General features: G+C 34.6%; 2 protein-coding genes across 2 annotated transcripts in view; one reads left to right on the top strand and one right to left on the bottom strand.

The window, feature by feature from the left end:
- Nucleotides 1-57: 57 nt before the first annotated feature.
- On the top strand, nt 58-1,821 carry Pfdn5 (prefoldin 5). Its single transcript, XM_011636451.3, has 2 exons — nt 58-448; nt 1,072-1,821. The coding sequence occupies exons 1-2, from the start codon at nt 232-234 to the stop codon at nt 1,347-1,349; spliced, it is 495 nt and encodes a 164-aa protein (XP_011634753.1). The 5' UTR covers nt 58-231; the 3' UTR covers nt 1,350-1,821.
- Nucleotides 1,525-20,380, bottom strand: part of LOC105425611 (uncharacterized) — a 53,646-nt gene continuing 34,790 nt past the window's right edge. Inside the window, exons 2-6 of the mRNA XM_089071714.1 lie at nt 17,532-17,734; nt 9,367-9,502; nt 5,807-5,940; nt 2,605-2,839; nt 1,525-2,363 (exon numbers count right to left, since the gene is read on the bottom strand). Of these exons, the coding sequence (XP_088927840.1) occupies nt 2,287-2,363; nt 2,605-2,839; nt 5,807-5,940; nt 9,367-9,502; nt 17,532-17,734 (785 nt within the window). The 3' untranslated portion in view covers nt 1,525-2,286. The remainder of the gene's footprint in view (nt 2,364-2,604; nt 2,840-5,806; nt 5,941-9,366; nt 9,503-17,531; nt 17,735-20,380) is intronic.

The raw sequence follows: 20,380 nt of genomic DNA on the forward strand, positions 1-20,380 counted from the left end.
CGATGATGGTGTCAGCAGCGCGAGATGGCGGGCTCGTCTCGCTTGTATCGTGGTGCCGCTTGGCGTTTGTTTCGACAAGCTGATCGAGCGGCCTGCCAGCGGTGACGAGTAACGAGTAACGCGCGTGGTGTTGCCCATCTTTGTCGGTGAAACTCGGCCCCAAATCGGTCCCTGAGGTAACGCGGGATCTTGTTAACGATTTATCTCTCCGAGAGCAGGGATTGTGTCGGGATGTCGCAGGAGGCCTCCGTGAAATCGTCGCCGCAATCGCAGGTGATCAGCCTGGCGACCCTGCCGAATTTGAACCTTCAACAGCTGACTATGTTCAAGCAGCAACTGGATCAGGAGCTCGGAGTGTTTCAGGACTCCTTGCACACGTTGAAGATCGCCCAGAGCAGATTTCAGGAATCGGGCTCTTGCCTCGAGAAGATCACGCCGAATACCGAAGGTGAGCGATGACGCTAATTTCATTTTTCAAAGCGTACGTAGCTTTGTACGCTCGTAGTATAATTTCTTGTTGAGGTTAGGAAATATGATCCTACTGAAAACTGTACGGTGCTGCTAGGTAGTATAAGTAAATGGGTTCGTTTGTTGTAGCTGCTCTTCCTTATGCTCCCTAGACTTAGAATAAAATAAAATTAATTAAAATTTCAAATTAAGTAAAAAACGTAAAGATGAAGTTTAAAAGCTTAGCTACAAAGAATAAATTTAGCATAAATTTATTTTAAAAGCAGAGTGACACGATTAGAGATAATTCTCTGTTAATAGATTTGTTTTTTTTAGTTGAAGATTTATTCTTTTGCGTGATTTATCTTTCTTCTTTTTCCATATTGAAAAAAAAAAGAAAACATGAACTATGCTAGAAGTTTAGCTAAAAAGAATAGGCCTATTATAATTCGTTTTCTATGAATATCTTGTTTATCTTTCAGCTATTTTTTGTGAATATAAATTTGTTTTTAAATTTATAAATCTTATAAATTTTAGAAATTTGTATTAAAGAAATAGCAATATATTATTCTTGAATGCTAAAGTGATGATACTGAATTATTTATTATATGCTTTATGTTATAGGCAACGAAATATTAGTACCTTTGACTGGTTCTATGTATGTGTCTGGGAAACTAGCAGATGCGAATAATGTGATTGTTGATATTGGTACTGGTTATTACGCAGAAAAAAGTATCGAAGATGCAAAGGACTATTTTAAAAGGAAAGTGGAATATGTTACCGAGCAAATGGAAAAGATCCAGCAGGTTGGAATTGAGAGGACCAAGTTGAGAGAAGCAGCGATGGATATAATAGAAGCAAGACTTCAATCTTCAGCCTGGGATGGACGTGGAAAGCGATAAATTTCAAGTTAACAATTTGATTTTATATATCTTTTATCATATTATTCATTCTCGTTTGCATCTATTTGGAAATCTTTGTTAAATTTACTGGCTTTGAGATATTACATATGAATGCAATTTCATATAATAATAATAAGAAGATCTTATTAAGTATAATGAATATAAGATGTATGCGTTTTGTGATATCACCCTGTCGTATTTCATTTATTCAACTTCGTCTATTTGATAAATTAATATACAATAGATTTTTTGTACAGAAATACATATTTATATACTTACATATACTTATTAGTAAATTAAAATGTATTTCTCACTAAGCGTTCTTCTTATAACTAACAATTTCTTTTACATAAGATCTTGAAATAGTAAAGTTATTAAACTATTTAATTAATTGCTAAATACCTGTATTGAGAATAAAACGGACAGTAAAGAAGGTTTGAATCAGTACTAAAGATTAAAATAATGAAATTAACGATGGTGAATGATTTATTCATATCTCATTGAAATAAAATGTCATTTATAAATGATAACAACATTTTCCCATAACCTTGATAGGATGCATTGTGATGATCACAATGTTACAGAGGAGGTATCAAAATCATTATCAGAGGATAGAAAAGACGATATAATATTTAAATAAGTCGTCGTTAGTTTGGCGCGACATTTCGTCGATCTATTACATAATAATACGACATGTTATTTATCAGATTACAAATCTACCCGCGGAGCGGATGTAGATCGCGTACACGTAGATAATTCGCTAAATCTTTTCCTTTATCCTATTTACACGAATAACATACGCTCGGTACTTATTTCAACAAAAAGATTCCTCTTCCCAGATTTTATCCCATTTAATAATTTCAAAATTTTACAAACGATTTATTCCATCCATCCCGATACAATCATGCGCGTAAAACGTATTGCGAATTCATTGATGTTATCTCAGGCTGCATAGCAACAGTGCAGTCATGGCTGTGATGTAGAAGTATTCTGCGGTATTCTTAGCTGCGTTACCTGCAATGAAGAACATAATAAATGAATAAATTGAAAATATCGAAATATGTCTTGCATAAAAGATCAGATTTAAAGAGAGAAAAGTTTATCATTCACGATGGATAATTTGTATTTAATTTTTAAACAAGTTATTTTGATAAAAAAGAATTTTAAACTTTTCCCATAAAATTTCTCTTTTAATTTATTATTAATTTTTATATGACAATAAAAATATATATATATATCTAAGTCTCTCTCGTACCCATGTAAGAGGATTCTCGTGTTCCTAATACAGAGGCCAATCTTGGACGTTCTTCCTTCAGAAGCATTTCAGCTGTTTTCTTATATAAATGAAAGACATTGGCGATACAAACGATCTTTAATCTGCCATTGCTGAAGTTATCCTGCATCGTCTCGAAGTCCAATTTAGCGACCGTCATGTACTGTTGATTGTCACTAACTTTATCCGTGACATTTGTGACGTTACTCGACTTCACCTGCAACGAAAAGATGTACTGTATAATCGACATTTAAAATCTTGCTTCTTAATTCTTTGATTACTTTTTTTTTTAATTTCAAAATTTTTTTTAATTTGTTTCAAAATTTTGCGCACAGAATAATTTTTCCCCTTCTTCATATAAAGTTTAGACAGAGTTATGTATACCAAATGAAGTATAAAAATATTTTGAACATAAAAGTCGTAAAGCTGCCAATCTCGTTTACTCAATTATGAATGAAACGTGACGGTGATATGAGCGATTTGCCGCCTTCTTCGAACGTTGCAAAAGCGTTAAGAGGCACCGTGATTTACGAGTCTCTAAAATCAATTAGCGATCTTTATGCGATATACGTAGAGGCCTGGTTCACTTTACGACGTAGCCACTGTGCAATTAAGCTGCGCAGTTATTGCAAGTAAATTAACAATTATTTTAAAGGGACTCTTTCATGTACTCGAGGAAGTCTTCCAGTTTTCTTGCCATGCCATGCTGAGCATAATCGTCTAATAACGAATAACGCTATTTCAATTTTCGAAACGCTAGCAGCCTTGCCGATAGCTCATTAAAACGAGTGATCCCATAAAGAATTAATTAACCGGGAAGATACAGAGATAGGTAATTAGACAAGCTGCCTCGATATATCGACGGTGAGTAGAACTTGCGGAAGAACAGGGTGGGACGAGCACTGGGGTATCAGTTCATCCTTACTGCTTCCTGCCACTCGTTTACGCGGTAAACACGCCTCCCTCGGTAGCCATAAATGATTTGCGGCGCATACGGCTGTAACTATGATGTTTATCGGATTCTTAGGATGCTCGTAAAGTGTCATAGATTATCGGCTGTACCGAAGTGAGAGTTCCGGATTAAATAAAGGCTGTTCGGAGTGCGCCGACACACCAGAAGAAAATTCAAAAGAATGAGAGAGAAAGAGAGGAAGAGGGAGGGAGAGAGGGGGAGAGAGAGAGAGAGAGAGAGAGAGAGAGAGAGACAGAGATCTTTTATTATTTCCTGGATCATGTTCCTGTACCGCGAGCATAACGGGAATGTCTCGTGCGTTCGCAGACGACGTATGTGATTTTACCGATTTTCTCAGTTCGCGACACCGTCTACGTGGCGCCGTCCTGAATTGATGATCGCGTTTCCTGTTGTTTCCGTGACATTTCCACGCATCTCGTGCGCCTCTCAGGTTACATGTGCACGCACGAGAACACGCGCTACTCCTTCGAGGCCCCTAAGCTGACAAGCTGCGCTTGTCGCGAAGATCCTCTGTTACATTTTACACTTAATGCGGTCGATCACGTATAAGCAATTTCCTTTAATGGAAAGATCCTCTCGTTGGATCCTCTCGTTGCTTTCCGAGAGCGAAGTAAATAAATTCTCACATGTACGCGAAGCAAATAAAAATCGGGGAAAGTGTTTAATTCCTGAGTCGTTGGTAGCTTAATAATATGTAGTTACATCATAATGGCGTTATAATTTATACGTTTCATCTTGAAAAAGATGTTATTTGACTATGTCTTTTTTTTTACGAATGATAGATGCTGATAGTAGGTAGATATGACTCAAAGAAGTAATTATTTTGCTAAAATCATCTATTCTGAAACAGAATCTTCGAAAATCGAATATTTAAATGATTATTGCAAATTAGATATTAACTTACTACTAACACATATAAATAAAAAACATTTAATTTTTCTTCACTAAAATATAAATAATTTATTAATATTATATAAAATAAATGCAGAAGTTATATATATTTGCAGATGTTTCATTATAATTAATAAATTTAACAAAACCTAGAAGTAATTAAATCTCGATCTTTTTTTTTAATAAAATATGCAAAAAAAAATGATATGCGCTATTTCATAAAGCATATATTATATAAATGCAAATTTGTTCTGTCAGAATTATAGAATTTATAAAAATTTATTTTGAAAGCAATGTAAAATACTTTAACTAGTTATATAATTTATGTGACATAACAATTATATAATTTATGTGACATAACAATTATATTCATGTAACTTTGAAAAAGGATTTATTTTCTTCATTATTGTTAAGTTAATAAGTGAGCCTCATTAAATGAGAAAGTAGAATCTTTTAAAAAGCTATTATAGAACCTCGAACAATACAAGAACTTCGTTGCACAGTATTTTTATACATTGTATAGAAAAGTTTAAAAATACGTGATAGCTATTACAGATGTATCATGTTAAAACATGAGTTTGTAAAGCTGGAGTTAACAGAATAAGCATGTTGAAATCACGAACTTTTCAAACTGACGGCATTGTCATTAATGCAATAACAAGCATAGAAAGAAACAATAGACACAATAACATGCTATTTGAAATGGATAGTGTAACTCATAAAAGTGTAAAATCATAAAAGAATCCAGATATTTTCAGTTCTCTTTTTTTTGAATTATATAAGCTTCATTCTTGAATACTTGTATCTTATGAATTTTATTATTTGAATACTTGAATACTTGTATTTACATTTAGCTTTCTTGCATATATATATTCAATATGTATAGAAAATTCGCTACTTTTTTGTATATTTGTATTCATGTATAACGCGTAATGTAATTAAATATAACATTTACCTAACATTTATTCTCTCACAAAAATAAAAATGATTACCACAACAGTCATAATATTTGTAAAATAAAAATTCAATTATTGCGAATATAATTTCGCTATAATTTTCAAGAACGCCAAGAGAAATGCGTGTTTTTCTAAATTAAAAAACAGTTAGAGATAATAAATACTGTTCGTTTGGGACTGTAACGTTGTCGGGAAATCGGGACGTGCGGAGGATAGAAATTCAACTGTCGCTTCGGAAAAATTTGGCGACAACACATCCGGGACACAAGACACGGGTCGAATTAATATTTATGTAGTTCATTCATGAGTCAGCGAGAACGATCGAGGAGGATCCATCCACGCTTTTCACATTCATCAAACCTACCGGTACGCCGTTGACGGTCCACGTCACGTTAGCCGGAGGATTTCCCGACGGTACTGTGCAGTTTCCACGTACAGTATCACCGACTGCGTATCGCGTCTTCTCGACCCGCAGCACCGGATCACCGTTCGGCAGACCTGAAATTCAGAAAACCTTATAGCAACAACACCGAACGCGCGATTGCGCGGTGCCGAGATACGGTTTTTGTAACGGGCACGTTCTATCGGACTATTGTTACGTCCTTTTCCTGCTACCAATTACAAAAACAGCCTTGATACCGTGAAAGCGTCATAATAGCTCGGCCGAGAGTCATTGTCCGCGGTGTCAAAGAACACGCCACGCAAAAAATCGCGAATGACACTTCTTGCGCTATTTAATGACCTCGATAATCGACTCGAGCAGCGTGACGAAGTGACTTTTGTGAGACATTACGGTGTAATAATTCGATACATGCAAGAGTAAAGTTTTTATTTCTGATAAGATATTATTATGTGCAGCTTTATATATGGGAGACAGTATCGATATACCACGCAGATAAAGGTACATATAATGAAATAATAGAAAATAATATAAAAATAATATGAAATAATAATTTTTTTCCGAAATCGAGAAAGTATTTTCTAATCGCTTTCTCTCGTAATACATTGTGTTTTGTTAAATTGTTTCGTAGTTATATCGATTAGTCGCTGTATAGGGAGACACACGGGGAGGATGTAGGCGACGCAACAAAAATGTAACTTTTATTCCTGAACAATTGGAGAAGAGGATTTCCTCTATAGGCGCGGATATCGCGCTGTGTGTGGCGCGTCCCTCGGATCTCGGGGAAATTGAATTGAAAGAGCGATGCGCGTCCGCCGTAAATTAGAAGTAGCGTTTCCGTACAAAGCCCGAGGCGTTGCGCCTTCATAAATATAAAACGCGCGTTCGCGCGTTTTACATAGTTTTATTTCGAAATTGGCTTTTCGAGGAGGGAGGGGGGGGGGGCCTCGCTTGCGTCGATAAGTCAGCGTGCGAATGTTTCCGCGAACATCGTCGTTATTAAGGCGAAAAGTTCGTGCCTTGTTCGCGACACGTAATACATACATATCGTGTACATCTCTGAGGATCATTATAACGTTCCACAGAAGGTAGTGAGTCCCTTTTCACGGTGGATATAGCCGCGGTGGTAATCCGGTAAACTGTCAAGGAATTGTCTCACCTTCTACGCAACGACTTCCGCCTCGGGGGCCGCTCCTTCCTTCGCGATCTCCTTCGCGAGCGCACTCTCTCAAGGACACGGCCGAGAGATATTACCATTTTCAACTCGTGTGTGTCGTGTAGAACGGGATGATCGTACGCGACGGGCCTCGTGAGAACCGGGAAAGAGGAAACGAGAGAGAAAGAGAGATGGTACACGCCCGATCGAGAGCCAGGCAAGGTGCGCACGGAGGTGGAGGGCAGAGCGAGTTTCGAAGCCCCCGATTTAGTATCGAGCTTTTACGAGCGATCCGTGATCGGAAAGAAGAGGCAATCACCTCGTCCCTTCAAACGGGTATCGCCACCGTGCTTGTGGCATCGTTAGGTCGACGCACGACGACGGTGGTAAGGAACGGTGGGAACGAGACCCGCGACGCTCCTCTCCGATCTTCGCTTCTCTTTTCTTTTTGCAGCCGCCACCGTTGCCTCTTTCTTCCGCTCTCGCCATCAGTTTCTTCCTTCTATCTATCGTCTCTTTCTCTCTCTTCTCATCTAACTGCGTTTTAATTGGGCGCGATTACGGTGACAGTACTAGCCGCCCGTGTAAGATAATCAACGATAATGAAAGGCACTCGCGAGAGACATGCCAAAGGAAAGAGAAAGAACATACAGGAGGAACAAAAGTCGTGGGCAAAAGCGGTTCCCTCCAAAAAAAAAAAAAAAAAAAAAAAAAAAGAGCTTAACGGGTCACGACCGAATCCGCGATTCATCACAGATCCTCGTCCTCCCGCCGGCCGTTAACCGCCCTCAAACGGGACGATGAAATGTTTTTATTGAATTTTAACAATATAGCGCCCCAGCTGGTGTGGAATAGGTGTCGCTTATACGCGACGGTATTGCCACAAAAAGTGCTGTCTCATAGCGAATTGGTCGCAGCAATTATCCGCGTTACAAACGGGAATTACATGAGACGATCGTGCGCGCCGGTCGAAACAACGTGCCTAACAACGTTAGCTGATGGAATAGTAGTTATAAATTAACGATATCCATTTAACGCTTTAATGGCGTCAAATGGTTGGAAGTTAGCGGCGGCTTTCACGCTTTTTCACCTTGAACATATCAGACATGATGGAGGATGGAGGACGAAGAATTCAATAAGCATCGCCAATCGAAGAATTTTGTCTTATAAACAGGTTTATTGCGTGCTGTTATCAAGGCTAATGACGTCAGCTTTTTGTCATCTCGCGCAGCGCGCGAGCAGGTACTAAAAAGCTATCTGTAACATTAATTTATAATTTCCCCCTCTGACGCATTACTACTGAGAACCGCTGGAATTAATTATATTTCATAGCTTCCATAATTTTATGAAGTAAGAAGAGTCGTTTCTTAAACGCCATAATCCTCTAAGTATGATAATTTCGAAGCGAATTACCGATTTAAAACTTATCAATCATTATTTGTATCGTAAAGCTTATAAATTTGTACGTGAAGCTTATAAATTTCAAAATTTATGAGATTCATAAAGCAATTATTCTCTTCTGTGTTCTACTTCTTTTTTAATAGTTTTACACATTCTGCAACTTTTATAGTATGCAGTCAATAATCATTGACGCGATAAATACATGTAGTTGCAAGAAATTTTTACGTAAAAATATGATTATTTCTAGATTTTTTTTTTGAAATAATAATTGCTTTCGTATATACAAATGCAACATAGAGTCATGGAAAGCTTGTTGTAAAAATGTTGTAAAATGTTGCAAGCGAAATACTAAAAAATATACACGAATGAGAGGAATATATACTATAGGGCTTAATTTACTGTTGTACATCGAAATAAAAATTTGATGTTACAAAAAACATTTATCCGTCTGATGTAAATCATAAAAAAATGAAAAAAATTAAAAATCTATTTTACATTAGATCTTCACCCGTAATTTTTGTACAAAATTTTGCACAAAGTTTAAAGCAGTTTTTTTACTCGCTACTTTGTTTGCCAACTGTTAAGCGGCCGCGTATCTCTTTGAAATTTCCCAGCACATTACACGTTGCGATATTATTCGGTTAAAATTTCAGTCTTTTATTATCGCAATTAATCTCGCGATTAATTAAATACAGTTGATTATTCCGCGAATGACGATTCCGCGAAATATCGCGATATTTTTTATTTTATCCATAAAACGTACGTTTTATCCATAAAACGACGCCTGTGACGGGGAGAGAGAGAACACTATAGGTTTTTGCTCTTTTAGACACATATTTACTCATATCGGAATTCATAGGAAGGAATATGTTTGCTCAGCTATGCGTTGAGCTTCGCTTTTCAGTCTCCGCGGTGCATGTCGTGTTATCTTTGCTCAGATGTAAAATACGTTTCAGCAGATACTCACTAGCTACATGCATGTAACCAGAAACCATTAAGGTATTAAACGAGGGAGCATCTCCAGAGACTTCGCAACGATATTTGCCAGTATGATTGGGCTGTACATCCGACAGAACTACTCGATACGCGTCGCTCCGATTTGTCTGAAATGTAATTAACAAGTATTATTTATAATGACAGGAATATGTCGGTAAATTACGAGATTTGCATACGCTCGCGATATTATCGCTATGTATCCAATAATAACAAAATCTTGCAATTATAATATTTATATTATTGCGATCGTATTGTGCAAAATATTGTCATAAATATACATGTAACATTTGGATGCGTGTGATATATTTTAAAATCACATTAAGCCAAAACGTTTCAACAAGTAATGTGCTTTACATTTTAATCCCTTCATTTGAGAGAATATTATTTATTAATATTTATAAATTTGTACCGCCATTATATCTGTTTTTATTCCCATTTATACCGGGCATTCATTAGTCATTTGCTTTACCAAACATTTTATTTGGTACACACATCTAAAATCTATGTGTGTAAATAATAGTTTATGATAATTTTAATACAATTATTTAAGAATATTGCGCATGTCTTCTTTTACATAAATAAACAGAAAACGTTACTATACCGTTACTATTATTAAAGACAAATACTATTGATTTTAAAAAATTTTTTAAACTAAAAGATTTATATATAAAATCATATATAAAATATCTATCATATCTCTTTTACCTTTAATGCATTAAATGTCCAGCGCTATAGGAAGATAAATTATATAATTACACAAGTCACTCTCGTAATATTGTTCGCAATATTTCATCGTTATACCGATATCACAACTACAAAGATGGCGTCCTTTGTGATGATATTTCGTCATGGTGAAACTACGCCGTTAAAAATATCAAGATTAATAACGCTCTCTCTCTCTCTCTCTCTCTCTCTCTCTCTCTCTCTCTCTCTCTCTCTCTCTCTTTTTTCAAGGCAGCGAACCATGCAAGGCAAGATGAAAAAAAATGGATTGGTCGAACGGATGAATTACATATTATTTCTCGTAAATAGCTGGCAATGGTACCAAGGGGGAGGGAGAAGGAAGGAGGAAGGCCTACTGAATTTTGAGTTAATTTAGCATCGACCACGGAATTGACCGAGCATACGAGGCCGGCAAGTGCCATTTATTGCGAATCGATCGCACTTACTCGCACGCTTTGACGTCCTCGCGCGTTCGCTCGTCCGCGACAAACAATACCTCGCAACAGGGATTAATTATATGTTGCTAGTGGCAGCGTATAAATCACACAATTAATTTTGCTGCGGTTTGCTTCGTGTTTGTGGCAACGGCACGCTCATATGCTGAATGGATAACCGCAGCGTCGCGAAAGAGAATTGAACTACTCTCGAAGCGAAGCATCTTCAAAATTCCGACTTACACCGAAAAGAAGAACAATGGATATCGATATCATCATAATTAACTGTATTTTTTTTTAGACATTAGATTCGGAAAGTGAATATCTCGATAAGGCAATTAAATTTTTTTTTTTTCAAATACATAGAAAAGGCTCACTTTCAACGTTATCAATTAAATGTTAAACAAATTTTTAGTAAAATATTAATGCATTAATATGTAACAGTTAATATTTATTATCGATTATATACAACGCAATGTTAATCCGATTTCATTTCGCGCTGTAATATGAAAATTGTCGGGTGATTAAAATAAGAAAGTTGCGATCGACATATATTAACGATATATTTTCCGCGAGAATTATCCGCGTTCAAAAATGCATTATGTAATCAATGTTAAAATGTGATAGTTACATTTTCGAATATTCAATTATGTCTTAGTCATATTAGCTGTTAACTCACATCGTGTGATATCAGCGTAAAGTTATCGCCATGAGTGGATCTCTGTATTTTTCGATCATTTTACAGAACGCCACAGACACGGAATGAGACTCCAAATCGAGCGGCGATTAATTAGCCGCAGCTCGATTTAATTAGTAAGTAACCAACCCTATATCATAATATATATATATATTGTTAATTCCGTAACTGGAATTCGAGACATGTGCGTTGGTGATCCGTTACAATGTATTTTGCAAGATATTTTCGATTGAAATTATATATGACGCGACAAGTGACATCACATTTCGCGGATGTTTCTACTTTCAATTTTAAACCGATTGTATGCCAGTTTATTCGCATTGTAAAACGCGAAACATCAATTAGCCTAGAATGCGGGCTTGTAATAATTACGCGTATTATACAAGATCCTATTTTAACTTCCTTTCTGTAATATCTCGAAAACAATGTATTATAAAAAAAAATGTTTCAAATAAAAGTTGTAGGATTTCGAAAAGACCATAATTGTGATATTGATTTATTTGCAAATGATGCCACTGTCGAGTCTTTTTTATATTCGCCATTTTTTTAAATGGAATTGTATATAAATTGTATTAAGTAATTGTATTAAATTGTATATTTTTTGTTACATAGTTTGATTCCCATAGTTATTCTGTATTCTAATTGTATTTTAATATTTTTATGTACAGAACCATGTGACAAATCAATCATTGGTGTAAGAAAGATATATGCAATTTGCAAGTACATACTTTTTTTAAATAATTATATATTTTTTTATATCAATTTATTCATTTCATTATTCTATGCATAAAAATATTAAGATATAGTTATAAAAAAATGAATAGTTTAGTATAATAAAAGATATTTATCTTTTATTATACATATATTAAAAAATGTCAGAATAAAATATAAAATATTAAATTATTCAGCCATTAATTTTTTGACATTTGTACCTTAATACTTTTTTATCTAAAATAACTAGAGGAATCATATTGCGTAACAAAAAATTTATAATTCCGTTTAAAAAAATGGCGACAGTAAAAAATCTTAATCAGGCATCACCTTCGAATAAATCAATATCGTAATCATATGGCCCTTCGAAATTCTACAACTTTTATTTGAAACATTTTTTTGATAATGCATTTATTTCAAGATATTACGGAGCGAAAGTTGAAATGGAACATCCTGTGTATTTATCATCGATGTGTCATCGCTGTGTCGCTATGGTAAATAACGCGTAAAGTTGACCACGCATCTTTGACCTTCGTTATGAAAGTTTCGTATTTTTTCAAGCGTTAGAGATTCATTAATTCGCATAATGCGTGAAATGTCACCGATCATGGCTCGAGCGGTATTTATAATTTTATCCTGGTTCGCGAAATTATTCTTCTCTCACGCGTGTTATTTTTGTGCACGTTGCATCGGAAATACCATATAAAATGCGCGATCGTCATATTTAAGTAATTAATGTGCGTGCGATTATAATTACTCGCAAGTGAATGTAACGAGTGACGAGTGGGACGAGAAAGCCTGAGAGGAAGAGAAAACCAGGAGACGCCGAGCGCCAGTGAAACAATTATGAAATGAATAATTTATTATTTGCGTACGATTTTTCACTGCAAAGTTGATTGTCTATTTCTTTTTATTTTAATTATTTATTAGAATAATTTCAATGATAATTGAAAAAAATAAATTTTTTATCTATGACTATTAAAAAAATATATGTAAAATGTCTTTGTTAACGGTTAATAAAACATTTTTGCCTTTAGGCTTATAAAATCATATAAAATGAGACAAATAATTGCATTTAGTTTCAACAATCGTTTGGGATTATTTCAGCTAAGAAAAAAAAACCTCGGAACTTTGAAAATTACAAATTGTAAATCCTTTAAACTTTGCGAAAATAAAAAGTAGCGCGGCTTATATATGAAACTGTTGTAGAAAGTAAAACAGTTATTCTGCGATAAAACAATTTACTTTGCACATTGTAGATGAGATTTTTAACTTTTGTAAAGAGTTTTGCCATTAATTCACCACAGGAATCGTTAAAGACATATCCTCGAGTCGGTTTATTTCGTACAGATTACCTCGACAAGATTCCATTAAACTTCTTCCATTACAAAAAGTTTTATGTTACTCTTTAAATAAATATTTTATCCATTTATTATATTTGTTCGAGGATCGCTCGGCCACGTGATAGTCATCACATAATGGAACAATGGATCTTTACGCGTTTCCACCTGCGTTTATCTGGAAAATTAGAATTAGCAGTCCCGCTGTATCCGGATCAGAGATCAACTGGCACGGTCATGTGCGTGTAAAGGCAACAACAGGGGGTACACACATCGTTTTACTCTACATGCTCGAGCTACGCATAATATAGCGATTCAACAATGTAACGTACACACACGCATAAATTCATCGAACTCGCCCGGCAATATTAATATTGTTACCCGTTCACGAAATACGGAAGGGTAACGGTTGATATTCTCCGCACCTACCCCTATACGCGCCGTTCTCTCGCTCCGGCAACCCCCCTCATCGCGTCCGCGGTCGTACCGGCAATTCTCGCTCCATATTTCTCTCCCCCGTCCCCTCCCCCGCCAGAAGTGCGTCGCGATTTATTGGCCGGAGCGCGCTGTCCGTATTTCCCGCCGGTAAAATCTAATTGGAAAACCATTGCGTGCATGAGGGCGCCCCGCTGGCCGAACGCTCGCGCCGCGCGTATCGCGGAAATCGTGTGGCTGCATAAAGGATTTAACTGTTCTTTCATTTTCTATTTTAAATTTGGCCCCGAAAACATTGATTTTTTTTTACCACACAGTTCCCTTTATCCGTGACATTCACGCGTGTTTTTGCATAACTCGGTTATCAGTAACAATGGTCCGCTCCTCCAATTCCTTCACGTTGCCTTTCTGTCGATGCGCTGAAACGTGCGCGATCACATAAATTTTCCGATTAATTAAAATCCTGACCTTTTAATTAAAACTGCATTAAAAATAATTGATTGCTGGTTGTTGAATTGTTGAACAGGTTTGGTTTGAAAATATATTATTATTTTATTATTATCAATTAAGATGACAATTAAATCAATTAAAAAAATATTTCGCGATAAAAAAATTAGGAAAAATTTATTATCAAAATTTTTGCGAGCTAAAAAAGACCTATGGATATATATATACTGTAAATATTTTTGTTCAATATTTCGTCGAAACAGAAGGAATTATAACAGAAGCAATTTAAAGCTAGAATACTTTGAGAGACTGAGCAAATGCTTAACTTGTGTTTTAATTCGGATTGAATAAAGCTGTTAGTTGTGCTTTAGTTCAGCTTGGATAAAGCTTTTAACAGCTTTTTTAACTCGCTCTGAAAACATTGATTTTGTAGCGACTATTCTTTCTTCTCTGACGACACGTATACACATGTACATGTCGTAATTCGAAATATCGCATAGCTTCGACTGGACTTTTCTGTTCTCATTTCTTTTTCTGTCAATGCGATAGTGCGTAATCGACTGCGCGCGACTGACTTCTCTCTCTCTCTCTCTCTCTCTCTCTCTCTCTCTCTCTCTCTCTCTTCTCTCTCTGTCGTGATAAATTTAAAAAATTGTCTTTGAAACATTCTGTCTTGAAACAAGAATGGAAATGTAAAGACATTGTTTTACAAAAGGATCTCATTAGGAAGAAAATTTCAACAGTAAACTATTCAAGATTCTCATTGAAAAAAGAAATAAGTTATTGTGAATTTTATTCAAGATAGCAAAGAAAGAGCTTTCATGTAGCTTTTTATATAAATACACGGTAATGAAAAGTAGATTACCAAACTTTGCTGCAGCAAAAAACGTTGTTTAGCGAAGAATAATTTTTTTTTACCATTAATAAGCAAAGAGAGCATTTAGAAGCCAGAGCAAAGGTAAGTGTGTCGTGTGTCAAAATAATATTGAAATTCGTATAATATTTGATTTATCATACCGGTTTTACATACATCTGATATTGATGAACGTCTAGCGAAGATAATGGTTGATTTTTACATTTTATGTCTGTTAGATTATAAGGCAAGATATAGATTATTGTTCTCATTTACACACAATAATTCTCACACATTTCGAACAAGTTAGCGTGGGAAAACAAAGAGGTTAATAGCGCGAAGAACTATTTGAATAGTTCAATTACTAGATAAAGAAAGGAATCTTGGGCATGTAACGGCAGACCGTGATAGTCGCGATAAAATTGCAAATTAAAGGCGCCATCATAAACGGGAGAAAATTTTCTATCTCGTAATTTACGATTGCTTTCTATTAAATACTAGATATCACTCATGGTTCTATTATACTGTTTATGCTGCAGTATCTCTGTATTTGTAGCTCAATGGAAGGACGTAGGACGTGGTTGTATCATAAGAGAGTTGTATTTCGTGTGAATGTATACTAACGTACTTCATTGCGTATTTATTAAGCGTAAAATAGATGGCGGTTATAATTCCTGTAGCCGAATGAATAATGATGTTACCTGGGTTGTATTTTGAGTACGTGATAATTTAGCTTAATTGTGTTGCACGACATACTTCTTTAATGTAGCGTTGTAATATATTACGTTTCTTTTTGTCGAGGTTATTTTGTTAAGCTAATTTTAGTAATGCGATATAACGACACACATCGCGGCAAAGTATCACATATAAACTGTACTTTTATGTTAAAAATACAGTTTTCCGAACGTAAAATGCGAACTTCGGAAGTATATTTGCTCGTAACGTCTACAGGAAGTAAATGTATTTTACATTTGCGTGTCGTGATAGGAAAGGAACATGAAGAAAGGATGCTGTACTTTTTCTGAAATAAATCGTCACGCTAACGGATTTCAAATATTGAATGACGAAACATTAAAGTTAGAGGAAAACGAATGGTATATGCTGTCGTTTGCCAATATTTTATATCAGAAAAAATTATTTGTGCTTGTTTCATTGTATAAAAATATCAGATTCTGAAAGATTTTAGATACATATAACATAATTTTTATACAATTTGTTATAGATCGAGTTGCGATAACATTTTACTTGTATATTTTATTACTTAAATAAAGATTAAATAATAATTCATGATAAATACGTGAATAAACAAAACATATGCAACAATAAAATTTTGATAATTGTATACACTGCGCTTATTTTAAATATCAAGTTTATATATTTTTACGGACCTTTAAGTTTTTGCAACAGCTATTATTATTTTTTTTTCTTCATGCATGCCAGATATGCGCTGCAAATATTCGTTTGCATATACAGCATGCAATCTGCCTTACATTTTGCGCATGTTATGACGTGAATGCTATTTCGTTTCACCGATATTGACTGCGAGAGGATTGTCGTTTTACCATAAAACATGCCAAAATAACATTTTTAAGTTAAAAACATGATGGTAATAGGAATAATATTATATGTGTTTTTTTTGCGGATTACAAGATATCCGTTATATTGGATCGCAAAATAAGACAAATATTTTTTTATTAATTTATAGTTTATTTTTCCAAATGAAAATATAAAAATATATATATAAAAATATAAAAACACTATCTCCTCGTGTTATAAACAAATTAATTCGTTGAAAAATAAAAAATGATTTTTAATAAAATCATTATAAAAGAAAAGAATTGGCTTTGAAACAATTAATTGCATATATGGATTAATAAAATTCGGCGTACAGTTTTAACGATTCCAATTATAGTGGAATATTTGAGACAGTTTAGAAATTATAGATATTTTATATAGTTTTTTAAACTTTAAAATATCACAAACAGGTAAAATAAAAAAAGATTAATTTTACATTTAAATAATTTGATTATATACTTTATTTATATATATATATATATATATATATATATATATATATATATAAAGTATATAATTTGTATAATTATATACTTTATTTATATATATATATATATATAAAGTATATAATTATACAAATTTTATAAATTTTATATATAGAGTTATATATAGAATATATATTTACAGTGCTGATAATTATATATATATATATATATATATATATATATATATAAAATATATATATATATATATATATAAAACTTATAAAATTTTTTATTTTCCGAATTGAACAAATATTTGAAATTTGTGTTGGCATTGATTAAATATTTATAAACATATCTATCTTAAATCGTATAATAAGTTGTCGAGCCTTTTCCTATTTCTCAGATGAAACAGTACATTAGAACAGTACATTAGAAAATTGCATGTCTAGATCTATCTTTCGATATTGTAACATTTCATATATAACGTGATACGTACCACGACTCTTGTCCCGAGATCTCCAAATACCGCGATCGGTGGCATTTCCTTGGGGACATATCGAAAAAATTCCGTCCCCTTGTACCATTTGACAGTATAAAGAGTGTCCGATTGTAGATCGTATCTGCAGGACATGTTGACTGTTGTACCAACTGCCACTGCCAATGGAATGTCGATCGTCACATTGCTCAGTCCATGAACGTCTAAAAAAATAAAAAATAGGTCACTATCGATCGCACAAGTTTGAAATTAAATGTTGAGTGGATAAATTGTAAAAAAATTATTTTAATAATTATTTTTGTTATTTTTCTTATTATATTAACAAAAATAACATGTATATAATCATTATCGACATTAAATATAACAATTCTTTTAAATCTCCCTCTCTCTCTCTCTCTCTCTCTCTCTCTCTCTCTCTCTCTGTTTATATAGAATACATATACATTGTATATTAAGAGCAAAAGAAAATAATGTTAATTTAAAAAAAAAATAAAAATAAAATTTAGGTTTAACTTTTCTTATTATATTGAGTTTTAAACTTGAAAAGTTTCATAAATTTAATGAAAGTATATAAAATATTTTGAACATGCACACAATACACCAACGTGAATAAATTTCATTAATAAATGCTTTGGCAAACTAGCATCCGTGACGAATTATATTCATTTTTAATATTAAATATTTTTTAAATGTTTCACGTTAAATACTTTTAAGGAAAATTTTAATACTCAGCATTATTTTTATTATTCATTAAATCTTTTCATTGGACAAAGCTATTTTTCTTTCCTCTTATTGAAAGGAACAAGTTGATCAAGATACTTGTCTCACTTAATAATCTTCAAGTAAGTGAGATAACTTACTTAATTATCTTATTTACTTATAATTTAAATGAAAAAAATATTTAAACATTCACGTAATCCTGCCATCGTCAATGTTATTCGCTCCGCGAATCACAATTGCTGAACGAGAAGGCATTTTGCCAATCGTATTTTGCAAAGCGCTTGAAAAGATCGTGAAAAATAACATCACGGCCGTTGACTTTTAAGTCCATCCATTGCGCACTTGCTTAGATCGAGTTTGGAACTTATTACCATTCCAATGCACTTTATGTACCTCGTTGTCGTGCATTATTCATCGAAGGTTTGGAGGATCATCTTTTACTCTTTAAACTAGCTGTTTATAGCACGGTTTTCATCAGAGGTTGATACAGAATTTTTTTTTTTAATTGAGAGAAAAAGTCGAGCCCAAAATAAAGATCTGTAACATTAACGAGCGACTTAATGATGTAGTTCGAGAAAACTATTTTATCTCGGGAATATGGGATGCTGTGCGATTTACTGGGTGGTCCGTTATATCTTAATTAGTATGCATGCAGAATACGTGCTGCAGGCGTTTAGCGGTATATAAAGTATCAAACATGATACAGAGAAATGTCAGCACTATGACCGAAAAGCGTTACATAGAAGTGCTTATCAACGCGTGTTACAACGCTGCTGCAAATTTCCGGCTCTTATCAGCAACGAGTTGCGAGAAATCTGCAGTTCGTCATTGTTTCGGCTTAAATGAAAAAAAAAAAAAAAAAAAAAGAAAAAAATTTAAAGCGAAGAGATTGTATATTTCGCACGGTGCGCGAGTTTACGAGAGATCAACGATCAGCGAGCGTGCCATGGACTAGCAGCGGAGGACTAACACGAAAGTTTGGTCATTAATTAATCGTTTTTCGGTGTATCCTCCTATAATTAATTATTTATGCCTCAAACCGTCGGTGGTCATTGTGCTAATAAAGTAATTAAACGATCATTAATTTGCAAAGTAATTATAATTGAGAAATTAGGCGGCGAGAAGAGGAGAGAAAAAGTAATGGAATTGCTCATAACTGTTAAAATAAACTTGTATTTTATTTAAAATATATATATATATATATATATATATATATATATATAGACGACTTCCTTGATGGCGAACATAACGTCCTTCCTTGATGGCAAAATGCACGTCAGCGAGAGTAATTTTCTAAATCGTTTTTCCTTGCAAATAACTGCTTTTAATTGTCGCATCATAATAGACGTCATCAGACACGTTCCCGTTTTCCTCTGATGGAATACCTTCGTCTTAGCAAAGCGAAAGTTTTTCACTTGCAGAAACGCGCGACTCTTTATCACTAATCACCGCCACAGTTTTGAAGTTGGCCGACGTATTAGAGGAACGTTACGTAATTAGAGCCAGTAATTGGAACGTCTGCTCCTTAAAGTTTCAGCATTGGGCTACGTAATAATCAGTTGTTTGGCCTCAACGTGCGCCTCGGTGCAACAGCGCACCTTTTGCAGATCGCAACGGCGAGATTTAAATACCAGGCGTTCGCTAATCACCTCGCTAAATCCTTAATTACCGCCCCTCGCGCGAGGAACGCGCGATTGTTATTCGCATCACGGCTCATCGTGTTGCGCGCCTTCCGTTTTTGGAAGGCGAAATCTTCCCGTATAAATAACGGCAACCCCGAGACAATGGCATCGCATAAATTCGCTGCGTATATATATATCAGACTCGTCTTAAATTATCGCGAGAATAATGGAGCCCGCGAGTGTACGCTCAAACAGATTCGAAATCGGCCCTTTGTGGCCGGTTTGCGTTTCTCCCTCATGAATTTATAAATTCTTGCAGCGTTGGATAGGTAGCGAGTAGCGAAGCGTCACGAGAGCCGTACACACCGAATGTTGCATAATCAATCACACGTGAAGCAAGCAACAGATTAAACACGTTATGCTAATCAGCTAATAAGAGTGGTAACCAAATGAACAAAGCGAACATATACACGTTTATTATACCTCGCGATAGCTTTTAGAGTAATG

The sequence above is a fragment of the Pogonomyrmex barbatus genome, unplaced genomic scaffold (assembly GCF_055798465.1).
Source record: "Pogonomyrmex barbatus isolate J1 unplaced genomic scaffold, ASM5579846v1 scaffold12, whole genome shotgun sequence".
Classification (NCBI taxonomy): domain Eukaryota; kingdom Metazoa; phylum Arthropoda; class Insecta; order Hymenoptera; family Formicidae; genus Pogonomyrmex; species Pogonomyrmex barbatus.

Coding starts and splice junctions, on each gene's coding strand:
- Pfdn5 (XM_011636451.3), top strand. CDS start 232: ATGTCGCAGGAGGCCTCCGTGAAATCGTCGCCGCAATCGCAGGTGATC. Junction 449..1,071: donor GATCACGCCGAATACCGAAG/GTGAGCGATGAC, acceptor TTTATGTTATAG/GCAACGAAATATTAGTACCT.